The 20,714-nt window shown below is 36.1% G+C and overlaps 1 protein-coding gene across 1 annotated transcript in view; it reads right to left on the reverse strand.

Moving 5' to 3' along the window:
* Positions 1-20,714, reverse strand: part of LOC145693641 (MFS-type transporter SLC18B1-like) — a 67,271-nt gene that overhangs the window by 11,428 nt on the left and 35,129 nt on the right. The window contains exons 5-8 of the mRNA XM_081769830.1: positions 20,166-20,234; positions 12,838-12,955; positions 10,947-11,062; positions 3,995-4,185 (exon numbers count right to left, since the gene is read on the reverse strand). Of these exons, the coding sequence (XP_081625956.1) occupies positions 3,995-4,185; positions 10,947-11,062; positions 12,838-12,955; positions 20,166-20,234 (494 nt within the window). The remainder of the gene's footprint in view (positions 1-3,994; positions 4,186-10,946; positions 11,063-12,837; positions 12,956-20,165; positions 20,235-20,714) is intronic.

Genomic DNA, 20,714 nt, shown 5'->3' on the forward strand with positions numbered 1-20,714 from the left:
TTGTATGTCAAACTTTGTAATTTTAGAATTATTTTATGAACAAAATATAATGTATAGGATGTTTCATAAAGAACGTAACTTTTTAAATCCTCACCATTTCTTTTCTAGTGAGTTGGCAACACTGAACATTATACGATTTTCATCTGTTGTCTTTCTGGTTAGTAGCGCAGAGCGCCAAATAGCGCATGATCGTCATCTGTTTTCTGTACGGGTAGAAATGAAAAATGGTTCCTGTTCGGATGATTTCTCACAACGGGATGTGAATTAGCCACCAGGGCAATGAAATGTATATTTTGAAATGAAATGAATGAGACTCACCTTCAAGTTTTGTCTACATAGAGACTAGATAATAGACAACGTCCCAAACAATGGAAACTTTTAAACATTGCGAATTTTCGAAAATCGTGTGTTTTCACCATCAAATATCTCAGGAAGGACACAAGTGAAAAATCCCAAATTTGCACAAAATAAGCTATCATTGTGCAGTAAGACGTGGGTAGAATTGCATTGCTGAGACTTCAGTAGTTTCTGAGTTATAAGTTGTTGCAATGATGTGAAATTCGAAATTTTAACAGCTGAACAGATGTTCAGGTTTTGTGTTGATAGTATCTCAGGCATACAATTTATATATATTTCATGAAAAGAAGTGCAGTCAAACTGCAAGAAATTCGAGATTTGCTACTTGTAAAACAATTATCAACACCAGATTATATCATAGATTTGTACCTCTGACGCAAACACAAATCAGGTGTTATAAATTGTCAGTACCAGATTAATTTACTGATTGCAGTGCTTTAGTACTTCCAGAACATAGCATGTTGTCATTTGCACCTAATGATACCATAGTCTGTATTTACGAGGAAAAATGACGGATTAGGAGAATTGAAGACCTCAATCAGGACGATCTTTTTGTTCACTTTTTCCATCTCCATGGCCCAAGGACCTCTTTTAAACTACCTACGAATGACAAGGTGTGTGTGCCAATAACTAAGGTTCTCCGAAAACTCACACCCACAAAGTTCATAATTCCTACAGGTCGTATTTTCAATACTAGTCAACTGTTTACCTCACTGACGTCTTAATAGCAGCGCTATAGGCAGAAAAGTAAAAACAGACGAACTTCGTTTTTTGTACAAGATATGATTCATAAATTGTGAACATTTTACCAGTTTAACATTACTGTCGTGTTATTTTGACTTTTTCTACAAAGTTTATAAGCACACCTCATGGCGCTTCATGACATTAAGTCCCAGTAAAGAAAAAACTTATAACTCAGACACCACTCAAGTCTCAGTGATATAATTTTACACACTTATTTCTGCAAAACTATCGTGTATTTTGTGCAAATTTCAGATTTTTCACTTGCGTCCTTCCTGAGATATTTGATGGTGAAAATATACGATTTTCGAAAATTTGCAGTGTTTAAAAATTTCGAAAAAATCAAGTATATGGTTCTCAGATCTGAAACTTGTTTGGGACGTTGTCTATTATCTAGTCTCTATGTAGACAAAAGAATTGAAGATGACTCTAATTTATTTTGTTTCAAAATGTACATTCCAAAACTGCCATTTATAGGTTTCCAACATAAATGTTCAGAGCTTTTATCCCCGACATTCTAAAGTACGTCTCAATGTCCACAGAGCACAGAATGTCCATTCCATTATCTTTTATATGGTACTGGTTTGAACTCATTATCTTTAAAACCTAAAATGTTACAGCGTTTAAGGGAATCCTCTGAAAATTTCAAAATACGCTCAGACGCCTACACAAAATGGCCGCAACGACAAAACCTGCGCAGCTAAAAAATAAATGAATTTCCGTTTTCAACTTCCAGAATATGGTACAAACTTAGGTAAAAAAAAAATAAATCAAAAACTAAATTTTGTCAGCAACATCATTGGTCGATTTCATTTGGATTGACCCAAACCAGACTTATGATTTGATACATATGATTTTTCATTTTGGGTCATATTTGAAATTTCGTGTGTACACCAAGAAACTACAATCACTTTCAGAGCTCAACGTCGAGATTCAGTATGTAATTTCGGAACTAGGGGTACAAGTATGCCGAAAATGTATGGAAAATTTCATCGAAAGAATGAGAGTGTAGGCTAGCTGTAGAGTCGTGGAGGGCATTTGAGAGACATCATTTTTGATATTCAATCACAGGTAGCCTAAAATCACACTGCACACAATCACACTGCAAAAATATGTGAATATGTAAATTGCTTAATTTCTTCAATAAATTTGTTTATTATTATGCACTAAAAAGTTGCGACCATTATGGAAACATTCTTTACGGGACTGTTAGGAATCTACCTTCCTAGACCCTACCTTGGCTAATGGACGATATTGGTAACTGTAAGAAGAAAGTTTTTTCTTCTTTTTTTTTTTTAAGTGTGTGCTGCCCTACCAACAATCTGCCTCATTTATACACCTAAACTCGGTTGCAAACTCGTACTCCAAATAACAATATTGTTTCTTTCGTAGCGGCTACGTTGCTAAATAAGTTGGTTAACAAATCTTTGGTAAAGCGTCAAATTATAACGTAGCGCTAACGTTGGTATTGCTTAGCCCAGTGGTTCCCAACCGGTGTGTCACATAGTTCCACTGCATATGTCGCGCAACATTAAGGCGTATGGAACCGGAGGTTCAATGTCGCGTTTCTCCACTGACTTATGTCCTCAGCCAAGGGGATCCACTTTCTACTTTTATTCCTATTTCTGCGAGATCCATCTCAATATTGTCCTCCCATTTGCGCTTACATCTTCCTAATGGTCGTTTTCGGATTAGATTTCCAGTTAATAATTTTGAGAGTGTCCCTACTTTCTTCCATTCTGGCTACATGACCTACCCACCTGGGCCTCCTAGACTTGGTAACTCTAACAGTATTTGGTAAAGGGTGTAAATTATGCAGTTCCTCGTTATGAAGTTTCCGCCATTCCCTATTCCCGTTCCCCTTGGGTCCGAATATTCGTCTCTGGATTTTATTTACAAATGCCTTCAATCTGCGTTCTTTCCTCAGTGTAAGCGACCTAATTTCGCAACCATACAGTACAATAGGCATTATTATCGTTTCGTAATTTTTAAACCTCACACAAAAGATTTTGAACGGAATAACAACACGAATTCCCTGCTTTCAGTCAACATTTAATATTAGTTGCGTAATATAAGAATTTAAAAATCACGAATCAGTTAAGAATAAGTTAAAATCAATTTTGAATCAGAGTGTACGAATCAACTCCTGCAACAACAGTAAGAATGCTCAACTACATAGTCACTATTTCATAGAAACTTTTAGGTTTATACTTCTGTAATTTATATTATTGTTAATTAAAACCAAGTAAGTGATCGCGACATCGTGGGCGCTCAATAAAACTGTGTCGTCAGTTAAGAAAGGTTGGAAACCACTAGCCTAGCCTACAGTCTGCCATTGTTAGGCGCTGCTGTCTGTGTTGCCAGGAAATTTATTTATTTAATCCAAATGTTGTTCGGAATAATTTCAAACAAGATTGCCATATTGATGTTTTCTTTTCCCCTGAAATTACGTATAATTAGCCCGTGTGTATTGGGGATTTTGGTTCTAATGTAAGAGGGAAATATTTATATGATTGTACTTGTAAATTATCCTACTTTTATGAGATTTTGAAATGTACTTCAATATATGAGCAGCTCGGAACAGCATAATGGTAAGAGCTATTTCGAGTGAAATTAAGCTATTAGGTAGAATGGGTTGGGACTGAACCATAAAACAGTATGTAGGTAATTTAATTTAGGAAATATACCTGCAGATCGGAGAATAAACTTCTTTAGCATGTGTCATTGTATTGAATTCCATGGGAATATTGAACCTTCTTTTGCAATTTACTGAAAAGTTACAAAACAATGTGACATATCATTCTGTTCTCCCGAGCTTTCCATACGTATTAATGCATATTTATTTGCGCAATGTTTCACAGTGTAGGAGTTGAATTATACAGTAGAGTATACTTACGTTGAAAATGGTAAGTAAGGCGCAGGTCCTACTAGATTGTTGGCAATCACCAAGAGAGCGCTTCCAATAGCTTCTGCCTTTTTCGGATGAAGAATTCGATCACATAATCGACCAACCAGAGGAGCCACAACAGCGTAAGTACCTCCACTTATAATGAACATTACACCCATCACAACAGGTGCCAGGTCAAACTGTGCAAGAAGAATATAGAGCAATGAAAAACTGATTAAAAATTATTAAAGTATACTGTAATAAATTTCTATTTTTAAAAGTACAAAATCCTATACGAAAATCTGCCTGGTTCATAGATACCGCAATTATGTACGTTTTGCTACCACTCAACTGCTACTATACTGCAATTGATATTGCTTGTCCTTGTGCGCAGTTTGTTGTGCGCACGTGGTGCTCAATGCTGTGTTGCCAGCTTTTGCGTCTCGTATTGATACACGAAATTATTCACTGCAAATAAATCTCAGTTTTATAAAATTAAATAACACAAAAGAGGTCTAAAAAGAATATTCTCAATAACCAGCGGGTCCACTATTCAAGTTGGCATTCGACTAAACCAATGTGCACTTGTTTATATTTAAATTGGCAACGTGCGGAAAGGGTATTGGCCATTGCAGAGCGAGAGAAATGAGCAAATATACAGGGTTTTCATAAAGTATGGACGGATTTAATTCGCTTATACTTTACATAAAATTGCTCATATTGAAATCAAATAAAGTGCAAACGGTAGCGGAAGGATTAAATTTTTACCTGTAATATGCATCAGCTCAGTTCATTCACTGCCACACCTCCAACTGGGCGCCATTTACGTCCACACATTCGCGTAGGCGGCGCTGGAATCCACTCACAGCGTTCCGCCGTGTTTGATCCGAAATGCCAGCCACAGACGCCCTTCTCCAAACCACTTGGCTTCGTTGCATAAACTTCCGTTTTGCACTCTCAGTCGGTGCCGGCTTTTTGAACTCTTTGGTGAACTTTCGACACACCAGAATTGGTGATTTTAGCTCTGCGTACCACAGAACACATTGCGCTTTCTCTTTCACCGACGCCATCTTTGATACGGAAAAAATAGTCTTCTCAGAGGAGTTTTTCATTTATTTATTTCTTTAAAAGACACACACACCAATACAGCCTACAACTTACTTTTAACAGTCAACATTGAAACAACAATGAAAACAACAATGGATGGAATTTGGTAAGAAACTGACCCTTGCCCTCCCTCTCCCTCTCTCAACGTGTTCAGAGTTGCCGCTTATCTAACAGTGTTGCCAATTAAAAATTTAATCGTTCTGCTACCGTTTGCACTTTATTTGATTTCATTATGAGCATTTTTATGAAAATTATAAGCAAATTAAATCCGTCCAGACTTTATGAAAACCCTGTATGAAATAAAATGAAATGAAATCTTTAGTTTTACGTCCCACGCTTATGTCGGCTAGGCTAAAGAAGATGGTGATGATGAGAAATAAATGAAATGGTGGAATGAAGAAACTGGGAGGAAATGGGAAAACCCGAGAAAACCCACGCACCAGAGGTGAACGCTTTACCACCGAGTCATCGCGGCCCCCATGAGCCACTATAATTGCCTGAACGTGCTGTTGCCATAGAAACAATTCTTGCTTGATTGTTATGGCCACTTGCAGGAAGGAAAAAAACAGGAAAGCAACTGTCAGCACAAGTTCTATCAAATGGACTGTACATAGGAAAGACTGACTCAGTTAATGTCATTATTTCCGATGTCAACTAAAGTCTACGACTCCAAAATCTATGTTACAAACATGATGTCTATGAACTGAATCAAGGATAGTAGGGCATACGTTTTACATTTATTGTTTCATACGCACATTCAATGCAAGCTTGGCAACCATACAATAATTTATAGTGATATACGATAATTTAAACCTTAACCCTCTCATGCATGAATTATGAAAAAGTTTTGTTGTTGTTGTTGTTGTTGTTGTTGTTGTTGGATATTCTGATCAAGCAGATTCCTTGTCAACATAACAAGACTATCTCATAAAATTACAGCAAAGTAACAAACCAAAAAAAAAAAAAAATTTATCTGCAAAAGTAATTCCAATCGCTGAAAAAATTATATTATTTACGAGCATATGCTCAACATTCGTCTACAAGGCACTCGTGCACTTACAGAAAATTCCACTTTGAATTGGATAAGGAAGGATCTCTTAAATATGTGTCCTCATATGAGGCCAGTATGCATGAGAGAGTTAATGTTATAAACGATAATGCACTTGTAATAATAGGTGAATATGAGATAATTTTAGAATGTACACTTGTTTTTTGCAGTTTTTGAATGTGCAAATAAATTGTAGATGAACCTTAAGTAATTATAAAACACACATTGAAGTTATTGACAGTCATTCCCGCTAAAATAACTCAATAACGATTTGAGAATTGGCAAATGACAACCCATTATTTAAATTCAACTGCGTTTACAAAGCAGTGGAAATGTTGTTGTTCAGAGCAGTTAATAAGGATTTTTTAAAAATAGAAAGACAGTGACGCCGATTTAGACTTCGAAACTGAAGATTACTAGATAAGTTTATTATATATTATTGCTATTATTAGTAGTATTATACTGGTTTCTAGAATTATCACTTGCATAACGAATACACGATAACTTTAAGAACGAAAATTGATAATTTTGTTCGCTGAGTTGGCAACTCTGATTCGATCTGCCGTGTACTACCGGTTTAATTAAAAGATCTATTGGTTTACACTTATGTTCTTCGCAGGGATCTCGATTCAGCCTTTTTACTCTCATTTTTCCTTGGATACTTTGCGGTCGCTGACGTCACGTGGAGATATCGCCAAGGATGTTATAAAATAGAGGATCTGAACATACCACAAAATTGTACAAAATGTAACGTAAGCCGTACGTCACAGCCATACGTATCCCATGATTAGTCATTTTCTTACCTGTGAAGGGTTATTTCTTCTCACTCCTATTTGTACACCCATACGTGCAGCATGTAACTATTGTATAATATAAATCTAAAGCAATGATTTAAATAAAAATAAACGACAAACACACTACATGTCTACATACGAAGATTGGCATATATGTTGGCTCAAAACATTGCAGTCATTCACTTACCCAATAGGATGAAGATACATATGGTCAGATCATCTGTTGTATAACACCCTTGAGTATCTCGAAGCATCCTTTAATTGAACAAGTGCATACTCCATACGCAATTATGCTAGTTGGTATACTATTTCAAGATGGGCAAAAGTTCCTCCACAATACGTCACGGACAGGGAGCTAATCAGAACGTTAAACGCGAACTGTAACTACCTGTTACGGTAATTTATATATCTCGAATAGGAATGCGCATGAGACAAGATTTGTGGCTGTCTCGTCTCGAAAATGTGCTCTAAAAGTGATGTCTCGACTCGGAAAATGTATATTTCTCTATTGGAAGAGCCATGTCTCGACTCGAGTTTTGTCAGGAAAATCCTGTCTCGACTCGTCTCGTGCGCATCCCTAACCTCGAGTTTTCATTTGGTCACCAACCAACAATGTGGTTGCAAACATATTAATGCTCAAATCTCAATATAGTTATCCAAATAATAGCAGCAAAGCATATTCACTATTATCACTAACAATTTCAAATATTTAAATTGAAACCATACAGATTAATGGCAATAGTTTTAAATCGGCAAACTGCCTGCACGCTAGTGATATCTATTAGAGTTAGGCAAGCAAACGATATCATAGGTAAGATATGTAGTAGTATGTTTACTATTAGATATAAGTATGACATAGTGAGATACTTGCAGTTCATAAATAGGATTGTTTATAAAGGTAACAAAGAAAGTTCTGTCACTTTTTCACCCACCACCTTTGAACAAAGATATGTCACATAAGACGTAACTGGAAGATCAAAAATAATCCCCATCAGCATCGACAACCTTCTGCCAACGTTCTGGAAGGCCATGGATGCCATCGCGGTAGAACTTGGTGGACTGTGCAGCCACTGTTCCATTTTGCACCTCTACTAGCGATTTGAACTGGTGTCCTCTAAGTTGATTGTCTAAAAATAGAATAATCGGACGGTACAATGTCCGGGGAGTATGGCGGATGCAAAAGAGTTTCCCATCCAAGGCATAGAATGGTATCCCGCTCATCCTAGCCGCTTGGGGCTTAGCGTTGTCCTGTAACAGGAGGCCCTTTGCGATTCAGAGTTTTGAGTTTTTCTTGAACACGGCTTAACTGCTGACAGTACACAGTTGCATTGATGCTCTGACCAGCTGGTAGCAGTTCCAGATGCACGATGCTGCGAAGAGTCCAACAAACACAGAGGAAGACCTTCTTCTGGTGCGGTGCTGGTTTCCGCTGTTTTGGAACCGGTTCATGGGATGCTAACTAATGATAACGACACTGTGAAGCTTCGTACAGGACCTACTTCTCATCACATGTCAACATCCTGTCCAGAAATGGCTCCTTCCTCAGACGAGACAACAAAGAAATACAGGTCTCTGCTCGCGTTGTCTTCTCGCCCAAAGTCAAATCATGTCAGACCCAACTTGTAATGTTTCCCACATTGACGGAGGTGCTGCCGAATAGTTTCTCCACTCACACTGAATTGTAGTCCAGGTTTCTCACATGTCTGGTCACTGTTCGCCTCAATTGATGCTTGAAGATCTTCATTTTGTACATGTTTTGGTATTACGGCACGTGGTGCATCTTCGAGTGTTTCGTCTCCGTCCTTAAACTTGTTAAACTAAGGCTGCACTGTCAACGTAGTCACGTCACCTTCACCAAAGGCTTAGTCTATCTTCCGCTCCGCTGCAGCGGCATTTGACCCCAATTTGAACTCGTACAGCATACACACCCTTATGACGTTCTGTGGAGGTCCCATGTTCACCCTTTCCTTACGCACATTCACGGTGTAACTGATCTACCACAACTAGGTAGTATGTTGGGTACACCCACACCCACAACTGACCTTCGCCTTGTCTCCATTTGATTTCAGGTTACGATATGAGGGCAAATTGAACAGGGACCTGCACAAAAAACGACAGAACTTTCTTGGTTACCTTTATAGATGCGTTCATTTAGTACACGTTTTTTGTCGGATACAATCACGTCTCTGTGTCGAATGGAACCACGTGGAACACATTAGGTAATTGAGGAACATGCTTCCCATGTTTTTCAACCGTAAAATATCCAACCTGTCACGAATATCGTCACACAAGCATTTTGTACAAAATTCCTTTTGTGTTGATTTTCTACAATCTAAGTGCAAGGGTAAAAGTGGGTCTGAAAAGGTAAGGGGATGTATGACGTCACGTCATCCCCTTTGCGTATCTTTGCCCATTGTAATTTTTAGGAAGTGGAAGGACACCATATATATCTTATGGAAATGGGGGAAGACGTCTTCCTGCGCCCTCCCGCTCACATTTACCCCTGTGTAAATGGTAATAAAACTTTTACTTCTAGTAATTTCAAGAAACAGAGTGATGAAAGTTTAATTTTCTTTTATTTACCACACTTAATGGCACTATTATTCAAGATGGCGGTCCCCCACTCCCATTGTTTATATACAGGTACATTCTCAAATAAAGCATACCTGCTGCACTTTTCTTAATAAATAGCCTGGTCCTGTCTTTTGGGACACCCCTATCAGGCTAATAATTGTCGCTAGCTGCGTGGGCTAACATCTGACGCAAAGACACGTAGCTAGGCATGGCATGGCTAATTTGAGACAAGACGGAAGCTAGGAGCAAACAACTAGTAGCAATTCTCGGTTGGCAAACACTGATTCATTTTCTCCACCAGTCCAAAATAGAACAATAACAGGGGAGTCTCGATTCAACCTTTCTGCTTTCATTTTTCCCAGGATACTTTGCGGTCGGTGTCGTCACGTGGAGGTATCACAAAGGATGTTACGAAATAGAGGATCTGTCCATACCACAAAGTCGTAAAGCCATACGTCACAGCTATATGTATCCTATGATTGGTGATTTTCTTACCTGTGAAAGGTTGTTCCAGGTATTTTCTTCTCACTTCTATTTGTACACCCACACGTGCAGTATGTAACCATTGTGTAATATAAATCTTAAGCAACAACGTAACTAAAAACAAACGACAGACATACTACGTATCTAAATATGAAGATCACAATGTTTAAATCCAACATATATAGCGGAAACGAGAGTAGCCAATCAGACGTTCCAATGCTAGGTAGATCCTCTATTTTGTAATATCCTTGGGTATCACGAGGTATCGTTCAAGAGAACTAGTGAAATACTACATACGCAATTACGCTAGTTGGTATTATCTTTCAAGATGAGCAAAAGTCCCTCCATTATGACGTCACGGATAGAAAGTCAATCAGAACGCTAAACACGAACTGGGGCTACCTGTTATTTTATATATCTTGGGAAAATAAAACATTTATTCAGACAAGTAAATATTGATTCGATTGACACGCCTGTCTATAAATATTAGTTTGGATAATCGTGCAAACAAATAAACAATTATTCAAATGGGATCCTAGTAGAAATTTTTAATTATTACGCAATTTGAAAATAACAAAGAAGCTTACGAATTATTATTTTATTAATACAAATTTTAAATTAATCATTATGTTAATGATGTCAAAGCCGGGATCGAAACCGGAGACCTTGATAATGCAAAATATACTACTAATTTATCTATACATAATTTCAAATGTATATAATACTAAAGATACTCAGATATCTAAAATTTATTCTAATCTCTGACCAAATGTACAGAAAGCATGCATAAAGAATGAATGAATATTTGGAGGAATACTGTATAACCAAAAATAATAAGACCATATTTTACTGAACAATATTTCTATTAATGGAAGAAATAATTAGTAACCTCAAAAATAATTTTATTATGCTAAAAGATAGTTTTAATCTACTTAGATGCGGATCCTGCGGTTACCTGTCTAAGATGCGGTTCCAGGATAGCCGAATAAAATCCAATGCTTATTGAGGAACACACAATACTGAAGGCAGCTAGGGTTACAGATGGAACACGTAAAACAGACAGGAATCCTCCTAGAAACAAAAAAAAATATGATAAGTTTGTTATAATAACACAAAGAAACATCCGGATAATGGGCAGCAAAGGGACATAGTATTCGTAAATGACAGGCATTCGTCGTAGAGAAATTGCACAAACTTAAACAAATCACATTTCGTGTGGTAATTTTATGCAATAGATAGGAAGCACTCACACACACACACACACACACACATATATATATATATATATATATATATATATATATATATATATATATATATATATATATATATATATATATATAACGTTGGGGAATAAGAGGGAAATTCCCTCTATAAAGAAGCAAAAGTATCGCTGAAGAATGTGTTTGTATGGCAATGTGTACAATGAAAATATACAGTATCAGTAGTAAGTTTCTTTGCCTATTGTGCTGTGTGATTGTGAAACGTGGTCGCTTATCCTGAGGAAAATACTCAGACTGAAAGTATTTGAGAAAAGATCCTTAAACTAATATTCGAATCCAAGAGGAACAGGAATGAGGAATGGCGGAAACGTCATAACGAAAAACTGAACAATTTATACCATTCACCAAACATTTAGGCAGGTCATATAGCCAGAATGGAAGAAAGTAGGAAAGCCAATCGGAAAACATACATTAGGAAGATCTAGATGCAGATGAGAGGATAATATTAAGATGGATCTTGCAGAAATGAGAATACAAAGTAGAAACTGGATCCAGTTGGCTAAGGATAGAAATCAATGGAGAGCTTTCGTGAAGGCAGCATTGAACCTCCGGATTCCATAGGCTATAGAGTTAATTAGTTAGTTAGTAATTACAACTGATTACCCTGTAAAAAGATTAGTTTTCAATTGCTCTACTTAGGTATTTATTTTCAAATTGCAGAAAGTATTTTCTGTGTAAATTACTAACTATCAACTGGGAATAATGTCTGTTATGAAAAGGTTATTGCATTTTACAGACTATAAAACACACTATTTTCTTCGAAAAATTGCCTCCAAAATTCACGTGGGTCTTATACTCGAAATCATTATCAAATTGTACGGTGTTTGATTTAAAATTACCGCGAGTCTTAAAAATGGTCAGATATTGATATTCGATGCCGTGGGAAATCTATCTCTTATTTAGCAACATTGGATTCAACTGGCAGCAATAGTGCACCGATTCGACGAAGATGAGTTGCGGGGATTCATCACCTTTCTGACATTCTCTCTCCCGCCACGCCATACAAACCCAGAACCACAGACTAGAATGTACAGGCCGTAAACTCTGCGAAACGGTATTTAAAAAGAAAAAATGCTTAAAAATTAAGGTGCGGCTTTTAGTCAGTAAAATACGGTGTTCATAGTTTGAAGCAGAAAAAAAGACTATCTGTGTCCGTATCTGAAAGTATACGTAAAAAGGTTGATTTTGTCTCATAATATTACATATATTTTGCTGGAATAATAATAATAATAAATAAGTCATTAAAACTCATAACTCATTATAATAATAAAAATAACTTATAACAACAATATTCACACATGTATAACTGCTGTGCCTATTATCGCAATCTAAAGTGCAGATTTTGCGTTCCGCTGACGCAAATCGGTACGAAGTGGGGCCATAGGCTTATAACAGCTTTCGTCGTTAGATGTTCTGTGTTCTAACACATTTTCAAAATTTCTTTTTTCGTATTAACATTTCGATTTAATAAGTAAAACTAAGTTAATCGCAGATTAAACTCGAAACTCAATTCAATTAATTACGTATCTATGATATTTCGGTGAAGCTTACAAGAATACTTACCAGTTTGTCGTCCTTCTGATGTTACTTCCTCATGGCCTGGAAGAAGGAAATATGTAAGTATTGCTGACCAAAGAAGCACTCCTCCCATCACCACAAACGGACATTGGTATCCTCCAATCTGTTAAGATCACAAAGAACAATGACTAGCAGATACAACATCTATTGAGAAGTACTAGCAACAGTGTTCATACAAGCATTTATCTATTAAAATGCTACAATTGCAATAGAAACGTCTCAGCTCCAGCCTCTAATCTTTGATTTCAAACCTTTGATATACGGTTATTTGTAATTTCACTTTTAAAAAAGAAAAATATTTTAAAGTATGTGTACTTTAAATAAAACTGTTTAAATAGACCTTTTTCACAAAGTTTATTTCTTAAAATTATTGTTCAAAGCCTTTGTATTTTAATAAGCCTTCTCCAAAAACAATGCAACTACTATCTCTAGAGTTCTTTGAAACTACATGTTTGTGGGCGTTTATATGTTTGTGGCCAATCCTTTCGACAACGAGATCTCGGAAACTACTGGCTCTAGAGAGATGACGTTTTCACTGATCGATCCCAAATTTTCCGTAGATTATCCAGTTCTAATTGAATATTTAAAAAACATGGCCATTATTTCTTTATTACATTTTTACGGGTACATTGGAAATGTTGAAATTTAAAAAAATCCTAATGCATCATATCCTAGATATTATACATTACAACATCACATAGTTGTATATAGGGGTTGTAGGGGTATAGGGGTTGCTGTATATATCTCAGGCGTTTGTTTCATGGCCAAATAATAATGAAAAAGGAATGATAGTCATTTTTCCAGTCTAAGATGAATCTTTATTTTTGGAGTATTTTGCCCAATGAACAACATATACAACTCACATTATAATTAATTGTGTATAATGTATTTGCTTATTACATACTGCATACAAGAAGAAATAAAACACTGGTCATACATGAATTAGAAACTTCAACCGGAAGTAGGCTCAATCGTGCAAACGGTGCGAGATACTGAAAAAATAAACGAGAAAATCTCCATTTATGTTACCCCTTGCAGATTTTTACCAAGACGTCCTTCACTTGTGTCTGTAAAGGGACATACACAGGTGTTGTGAGGAATGACAAGGAGATTCATGCTCATATGTGAATGATGCGCTGTGTAGAGAGCGCAGGTTCATATCACTGACATTATAAATAATTGTGTATGTAATATATTTGCTTATTACATACTGCATGGATGAAGAAAGAAATCGCTGATCATACATCAATTAGAAACTCCAACTGGAACTAGGCCCAAATCTTGCAAACGGTGCAAGATATTGAAAAAAAAATTATCGAGAAAATTTCCCCCTTATGGTACCCTTTGCCGATTTTTATGAAGACGTCCTTCACTTGTGTCTGTAAAGAGACATGTACACGTGTTATGATGAATGACAAGGAGATTCATGCTCATATGTGAATGATGCGCTGTATAGAGAGCGCCAGCTAGTCTATGTATTAAAATGTTAGGTTTATACGTTTGTCTCCAAAGAAAAGTTTATATCTTTGTCTCCAATCCTTTCGACAATGAGATCTCGAGAATCACAAGTGCTAGAAATGTGCAGTTTTCACTGATTGATTGCAAATTTTGTGTAGATTATCCAGTTCTAATTAAAATATTTAAAAAAAAACACGAGCGTTATTTCTTTATTACCTTTTTAGGGGTACGCTGAAAGTGTTGAACTTTTAAAAAAGCACCATATCCTACGAGTTATACATTCCAACACCACATAATTGTATACAGGAGTAGTCTATCTCTTAGGCGTTCCTTTCATGGCCAAATGATAATGAAAACCGAAGGATAACCATTTCTCCAGTCTAAGATGAATCTTTATTGTTTTGAGTGTTTTGCCCAATGAACAAGATATATCACTGACATTATAATTAATTGTGTGTGTAATGTATTTGGTTATTACATACTGCATGGAAGAATAAATAAAACACTGGTCATACAGGAATTAGAAATTCCAACCAGAAGTAGACTCAAAACTTGCAAACGGTACGAGATATTGAAAAATTAATCGTAAAAAATCTCCCCTTTATGGTACCACTTGCCGATTTTTATCGAGACGTTTTTCACTTGTGTCTGTAAAGGAACATGTACACATGTTGTGAGGAGTGAGGAGGAGATTCATGCTCATATGTGAATGATGCGCTGTGTAGAGAACGCAGGTCCAGCTAGTATCATATAAAAAAATCTTGAAGTTATTGCCTTGCAAATATACTTACAGATACTAATGCATTTCATGAAAACACTTGGAGTTGGTAACACGTCAAAGTGGAATACGAACCACATCAGCTCCTGTTGAGAATCCAACGCGAGTCTCCACGCCAAAACCACATTTCCTAATCGATTAGCCAGGAGGGAGTGTTACAACAATAATAGAGTAAACAGCTGAGAAATTCGAATTTAACTTTTTTTTATAGCTTGGAACAATCACTGTTTGTGTCAATGTGTGAATTTAGAATTAGTGTAGAAAATATTGTATATACTATGCTAACTTAGCCAAAAAAAAAAACCTTATTAGTTGTCAGTCAATCATTATGCAAAATGTTCTATCACATAGAATTTTTGAGGATTCTTTTGTTCCGAAAAAAAAAAATGAAAGCTAAAGTTTCCCATTGGAAATAAAGGTAATTTCTCTCGGCTTAGAAAACTGTAGGTCAGGTACCTACGCAACAGTTAATAGTTTTCCATTTACCTCATTAAACAAAACTCTTCCCAACCCCTTATGAACAGGCATCTACCATTAGGGCCACTGCCTTATCATGCTGGAATGCGTGTCGACAGTGGTGTTACTCTTAATTTTTTAACAACCGGTTATATATATATATATACATACATACATACATACATATATATATATATTACTAACGGAACATATTAGTATGGTTTTTTAATTTAACCTATCGAAGCGGGTATTTGATGCTAGTATATTTGTATTCAATACTAGTATAATAGATTATTTACTGTAGTTAATAAGGATATGCGTGTAAATTACTATTGTTTTATATCATGTATTATCAGGGATTTATTTGTAGCCAGGGAAGCCTGGGAATTTCCCCCCTTCTAAGTTTTGGTTTCCCTGTCTCTAGGTTTAATTCTATCTTCCCAGCCTGGGAAGACATTTTCCACCTTTCTAAGGTTATACAATCTGTTTTAAAGTACAATAATTCAACACCATATTTTAGTAACAATTCTTTACTTTTTTAGTGTGTTTATTGTCGCGAGCTATGCTGGTCTTGCTTATAGAATTGTTTCCCGAAGAAACGTCTTGCAGCTGAAACCACTGATTATTATCATACTTCATCTGAGTAGCACAATAATAATAATAATAATAATAATAATAATAATAATAATAATAATAATAATAATAATAATAATAATAATAATAATAATAATAATAATAATAATAATAATAATAATAATAATAATAAACATTTTCAGTTATTAGTGAGCAGTCACTGCAGTTATGAGTTGGTAGTTTCTTCGTTGACAAGCACTTTAAAAAGAACATAAGGAAATGGATATTAGACTATATTTTAACAAAGGAAAAGCTCCTGACGATTAAAAGGCAAGTAATTTCGGTACACAAAGTAAGAAAGTAAGAGGCTTTCGTGTTAATTGTAAATGAAATTCGTGTTAAAAAAAACAACTGTGATATTTAGAACTACCTATGTTATTGCGCAAAATCATTTGTCGTTTACCATGCATCGTATTAAATAGTAAGAAATAAATGGAATGAACCTCGAACAAGTTTTCTACTCCAATGTTACGTGTTCAAATATTGACTTTGTAGCTACAGAAATGAACGAAAAATGACCCAGTATCTTGCGAATTAAGATGAACCCTTCGCGCTAATGATGGACGAATCCTCCACTGTGTCTCATAAATCTGTTCTCATTGTGTACATCCGTATTGTAGTTAATCAGGTATGTAGCAATATATGTTTAGGTTTATTTGAGTTATAGGTAACAATAGGCAGAGAGGTTTGTGATTCCATAGTTAAAATATGTGAAAGTGTGAATCTTTCCAAAATGATATTACGGGGATTATTTATAGCAGTTTGTATTGATGGCGCAAATGACATGCAAGGCGAAATAAATGGTGCCGTTTCTTTACTCCAGCGACAATTAGACACCAATTTATTGTGTTTCACTGCATGTCATAAGCTGTAACTGGCTGTTCACAACGTTGTAAATACGATTTCAGATATGGTTCATTTTCAAAGCCTTGTAGAGCAATTGCACGGTGTTTACTCAATGTCCCCGAAAACAGGAGAGAAATCGAATTAATATCACGAGAACTAAGTATTCGCTTGTATAATATTACTAAAGTTTTTGATGTACGGTGGTTAGGTTGGGCTCTTCATACCGTTCAGTAGAAGCATTGCGGAAGTCCTACCCTGCGCTAGTGGAACACTTTCGAGAAGCTTCTACAAATTTGCAGAGAAGCTTTCAGCAGCGTGCTATATTTCAGATCTGTACGTAAAAGTCACTAAGTGGAACTTTGTTTATGAAATGTCCATGATCCGAGATGCGCTGGAACCTCTACATATCCTTAGCCTGTTTCTACAAGAAAGGTCTGCATCTTTTGTGCAGGTAATAAGCAAAATTGAAAAACTGTAAACGTTCTGGAAGCGTTGAAAGAAAAAGGGGCATCTCCATGGAACAATTACGTCAGTTTGAAGAAACTGGTCAGTTTTGTGGAGTCTCACTGGCAAAACCCTTAAACAATTTTCTTGAGAAGTACCAGAAAATAAGATTGCAAGGGTCTAGCAGATAACATACGCTCGAAACGTTCAGTGAGGCAGAGATTTTGCTACAATCCAATTGGCGAGAAGAATTGTCTGCAAGAAAGTTAAACGGCGATAAAGAAGTAATGCAAATTTCAAAAATAAAATAAAATAAAATAAAAAATAAAAGAATTAAAATTTTCCTCTGATGATTCAGCTAAAATTATGCAGGAATTTCGAGAGCATAAGATTAAACCTAATATTGGCCCAAATCTACAAAATCTTAACATGGAGATCAGTGTTCTTCCAGTTTCTTCTGGAGAGTGTGAGAGAGGCTTTTCCAGCTTAAACTTCCAACATACTGATATTAGAAACCATTTATCTGTAAAAACCCTCGAATTTATTATTTTCATAAACGTTAATGGACCAGATGTTGCCTCGTTCAATGCAGAAAAGTATGCCATCAGCTGGATAAAAAATGGACATCATGACCAACAAACCAAGTGGGAAAAAGAAGGTATCCGATGTAAAACAACCTCGTATTGCTACACTGTTCTACGTATTGCTAAAGTGAGGTACGGTGTGAAAGTATTGTTAATTTCTAAAGACAGTGTTAGATAACATGTCGTAAATTATGCTTCAGCTTAACCCTGTCTTTGTTCAATTCTGGATTCATTTTAATGCCAGTATGTTTTGTTGGCCAAAAGTTTACTTTCAGCAGAACATTGATAAGTGCACTAACCCCTGAATCTAATTTTATTAAGTACAAGGAGCAAAATGGTACTAAAAGTTATTTATGATAATGAGGAATGACATTTAGTAGCGTCTTTCCCCTTCTATTTAATAAAATTAGGCTCAAGTATATGTGCACCTATTACTGTTTTGCCCAAAGTAAACTCTTACCTTTTGTTGTATTTATTGTTCGGGCGGGAAATTTGGTCTTTAAGGACCAAATTAAAACAGACTAAAGAATTACTTGTCATAGCAAAACCCTTTTACGTAGGAGTGTGACACTTGTTATGGCAAGGTGTGCAGATTGCAATGCAACTGTAGGGCTTTTGCTGAATGCTTTACACTTGTCCTCAGCAGTAGGACAAAAAGTAGTAAGGTAACTAACGCATGCAATCTAACCTACCTAACCAAACTCCTCTAACGTACTTATCCGTATTTATCATAAAATTATTTTTAAAAAAGCGTAAAAAATGATGAACTTGGGGTTCTCCTATTAAACCAGTGCCATAATTTCAAAGTAAGTAGGTTTAAAAATAACGTTGTCCCAACCCCACTTTAAAGTTGTTCTGCTATACGGAACACAATCTTGCATAAATATTCCCCCCTTCTACAAAATTCACAAATAAATCACTGTGTATTATGTAATCTTATACGTCTGCATCAAAGTGTGTGTGATTCGCGACTGTGCTTGTGTAATGGTCTTTTGCCCCTCTCCCTTTAGAAATAATATTGTAGCATTCGTGGTAGAATTTATGTTTGCCTGCGAGGTGTCTCCATCGTTCCTAATGTCTTGGAGTAGACGCTTTAACCTATTGATACAATTCACTTTCGCATTATAATAATGAATGCAAATATTTTGAATTTGTGCAATCAATGAATTCTCAAAGAATCTGTATTTATAGTAAAACCTGACAACTTGGCCACCTCTTTAAGTTGGCCACCTGTTCATCTTGAACCTGCATTTTCCCATAAGACGTTCGTTACTTATTACTCTGTAAGTCGACCACCTATCTTTGAAGTTGGCCGCATTGAAGCAATGTTTACCCTACGATGATAATGATAAAAATACCTGCGTATCTTGGCCATGCAGAATAACCGTTTTGTTATTTTCCTTAATTCTCGTATTCTCACATGATGTTCTGTATTTTTACTGGAGACAAAGAAGCATGGGTCCCCACAATTTGTTCCTGAACGTCAATGGCCACAACCAGTGGCGTATTTAGGGGGGGCTTCCGGGCTTAAACCCTCCGAAATCTTACTTACTACAGTAAAGTATATGAAATATCTTGTAGAATTTTCACATTTTCAGGCAAAACCCTTCCCCCGAAAGTTAGCAAAGCCCTCCCCGAAACAAAATCGTAAATACGCCACTGGCCACAACACTACCCTAATAAAGGGGTGGTGAAAGAAGAAGTGAATGAGAAAAAAGCACGTACAGGTATTCAGGAAACGATTATACGTATTTCTTGTTTACCTTGTCTGTTTTGATAAAACCATTAGCTATAACAGCTCCTTTGATCAGTGGGGAGCTTTAGTAATTCCGGAAATTTCTCAAGGTTAAAGCTAACAATCTCAATTTTCAACTATTGGCACCTGACGGTTTGTCGAAAGTTAGCGGAGATTTTGAGATAAGAATTCATTTAAAAAAAAAATTCAAAACATCTTTTGCTTCGAAGGAAACACTTTATAATCAAGTAATATTAGAAATCCTATTTTATAAATACATCAATCACACTTATTTTCTGTAAGTTTGCCACCTGTCAAAGTTAGTCACTTTTCAGTGGAACCGATGGTGGCCAACAAAGACTGGATTCACTGTACTTACTTGATACAAAAATCCGCCAATTGTAGGTCCAGCGATCAATCCAAGGCCAAAAAATGTTTCTAGAGACGCCTGCAATAAAAGATACATCACATTTTAACACAATGTAGTCAGGGGTGAAACGTTCATGTAAATACCTGTAAAAAGATTCAATATAAAATTATATATGAATCGGTGATTTGAGAAACGTCATAAGTCAATAATGTCAGTAATGTCGTAAGTCAATGATTTATGACGTTTCTCAACACAGGAATACTTGTTGCAGCTCGATCTTGCACGAACTATTAGCCTGACTTCTGACATATTAGAACCCAACGGTGTAGCTACCCTTCAAGAATCAAAACTGCACGTAAACTCATTTTCAGCATATGGCTGACTTATAACGTTTCTCAAACCAGCGATTCATATGGATACAGCATTTAAAACAAAAGAGTTGCGTTGCACACTGTGAAACTACGACAGACTTCTAATTAGACCGTATAAGAGTTTCATATTGAAATCCGAAGTTCCGGTTGCAAAAAGAGAGAAAGTCAGAGGTGAAACGTGTTCTAG

This window comes from Thermobia domestica, chromosome 8 (assembly GCF_964235325.1).
Source record: "Thermobia domestica chromosome 8, izTheDome1.hap1.1, whole genome shotgun sequence".
NCBI classification, from domain to species: domain Eukaryota; kingdom Metazoa; phylum Arthropoda; class Insecta; order Zygentoma; family Lepismatidae; genus Thermobia; species Thermobia domestica.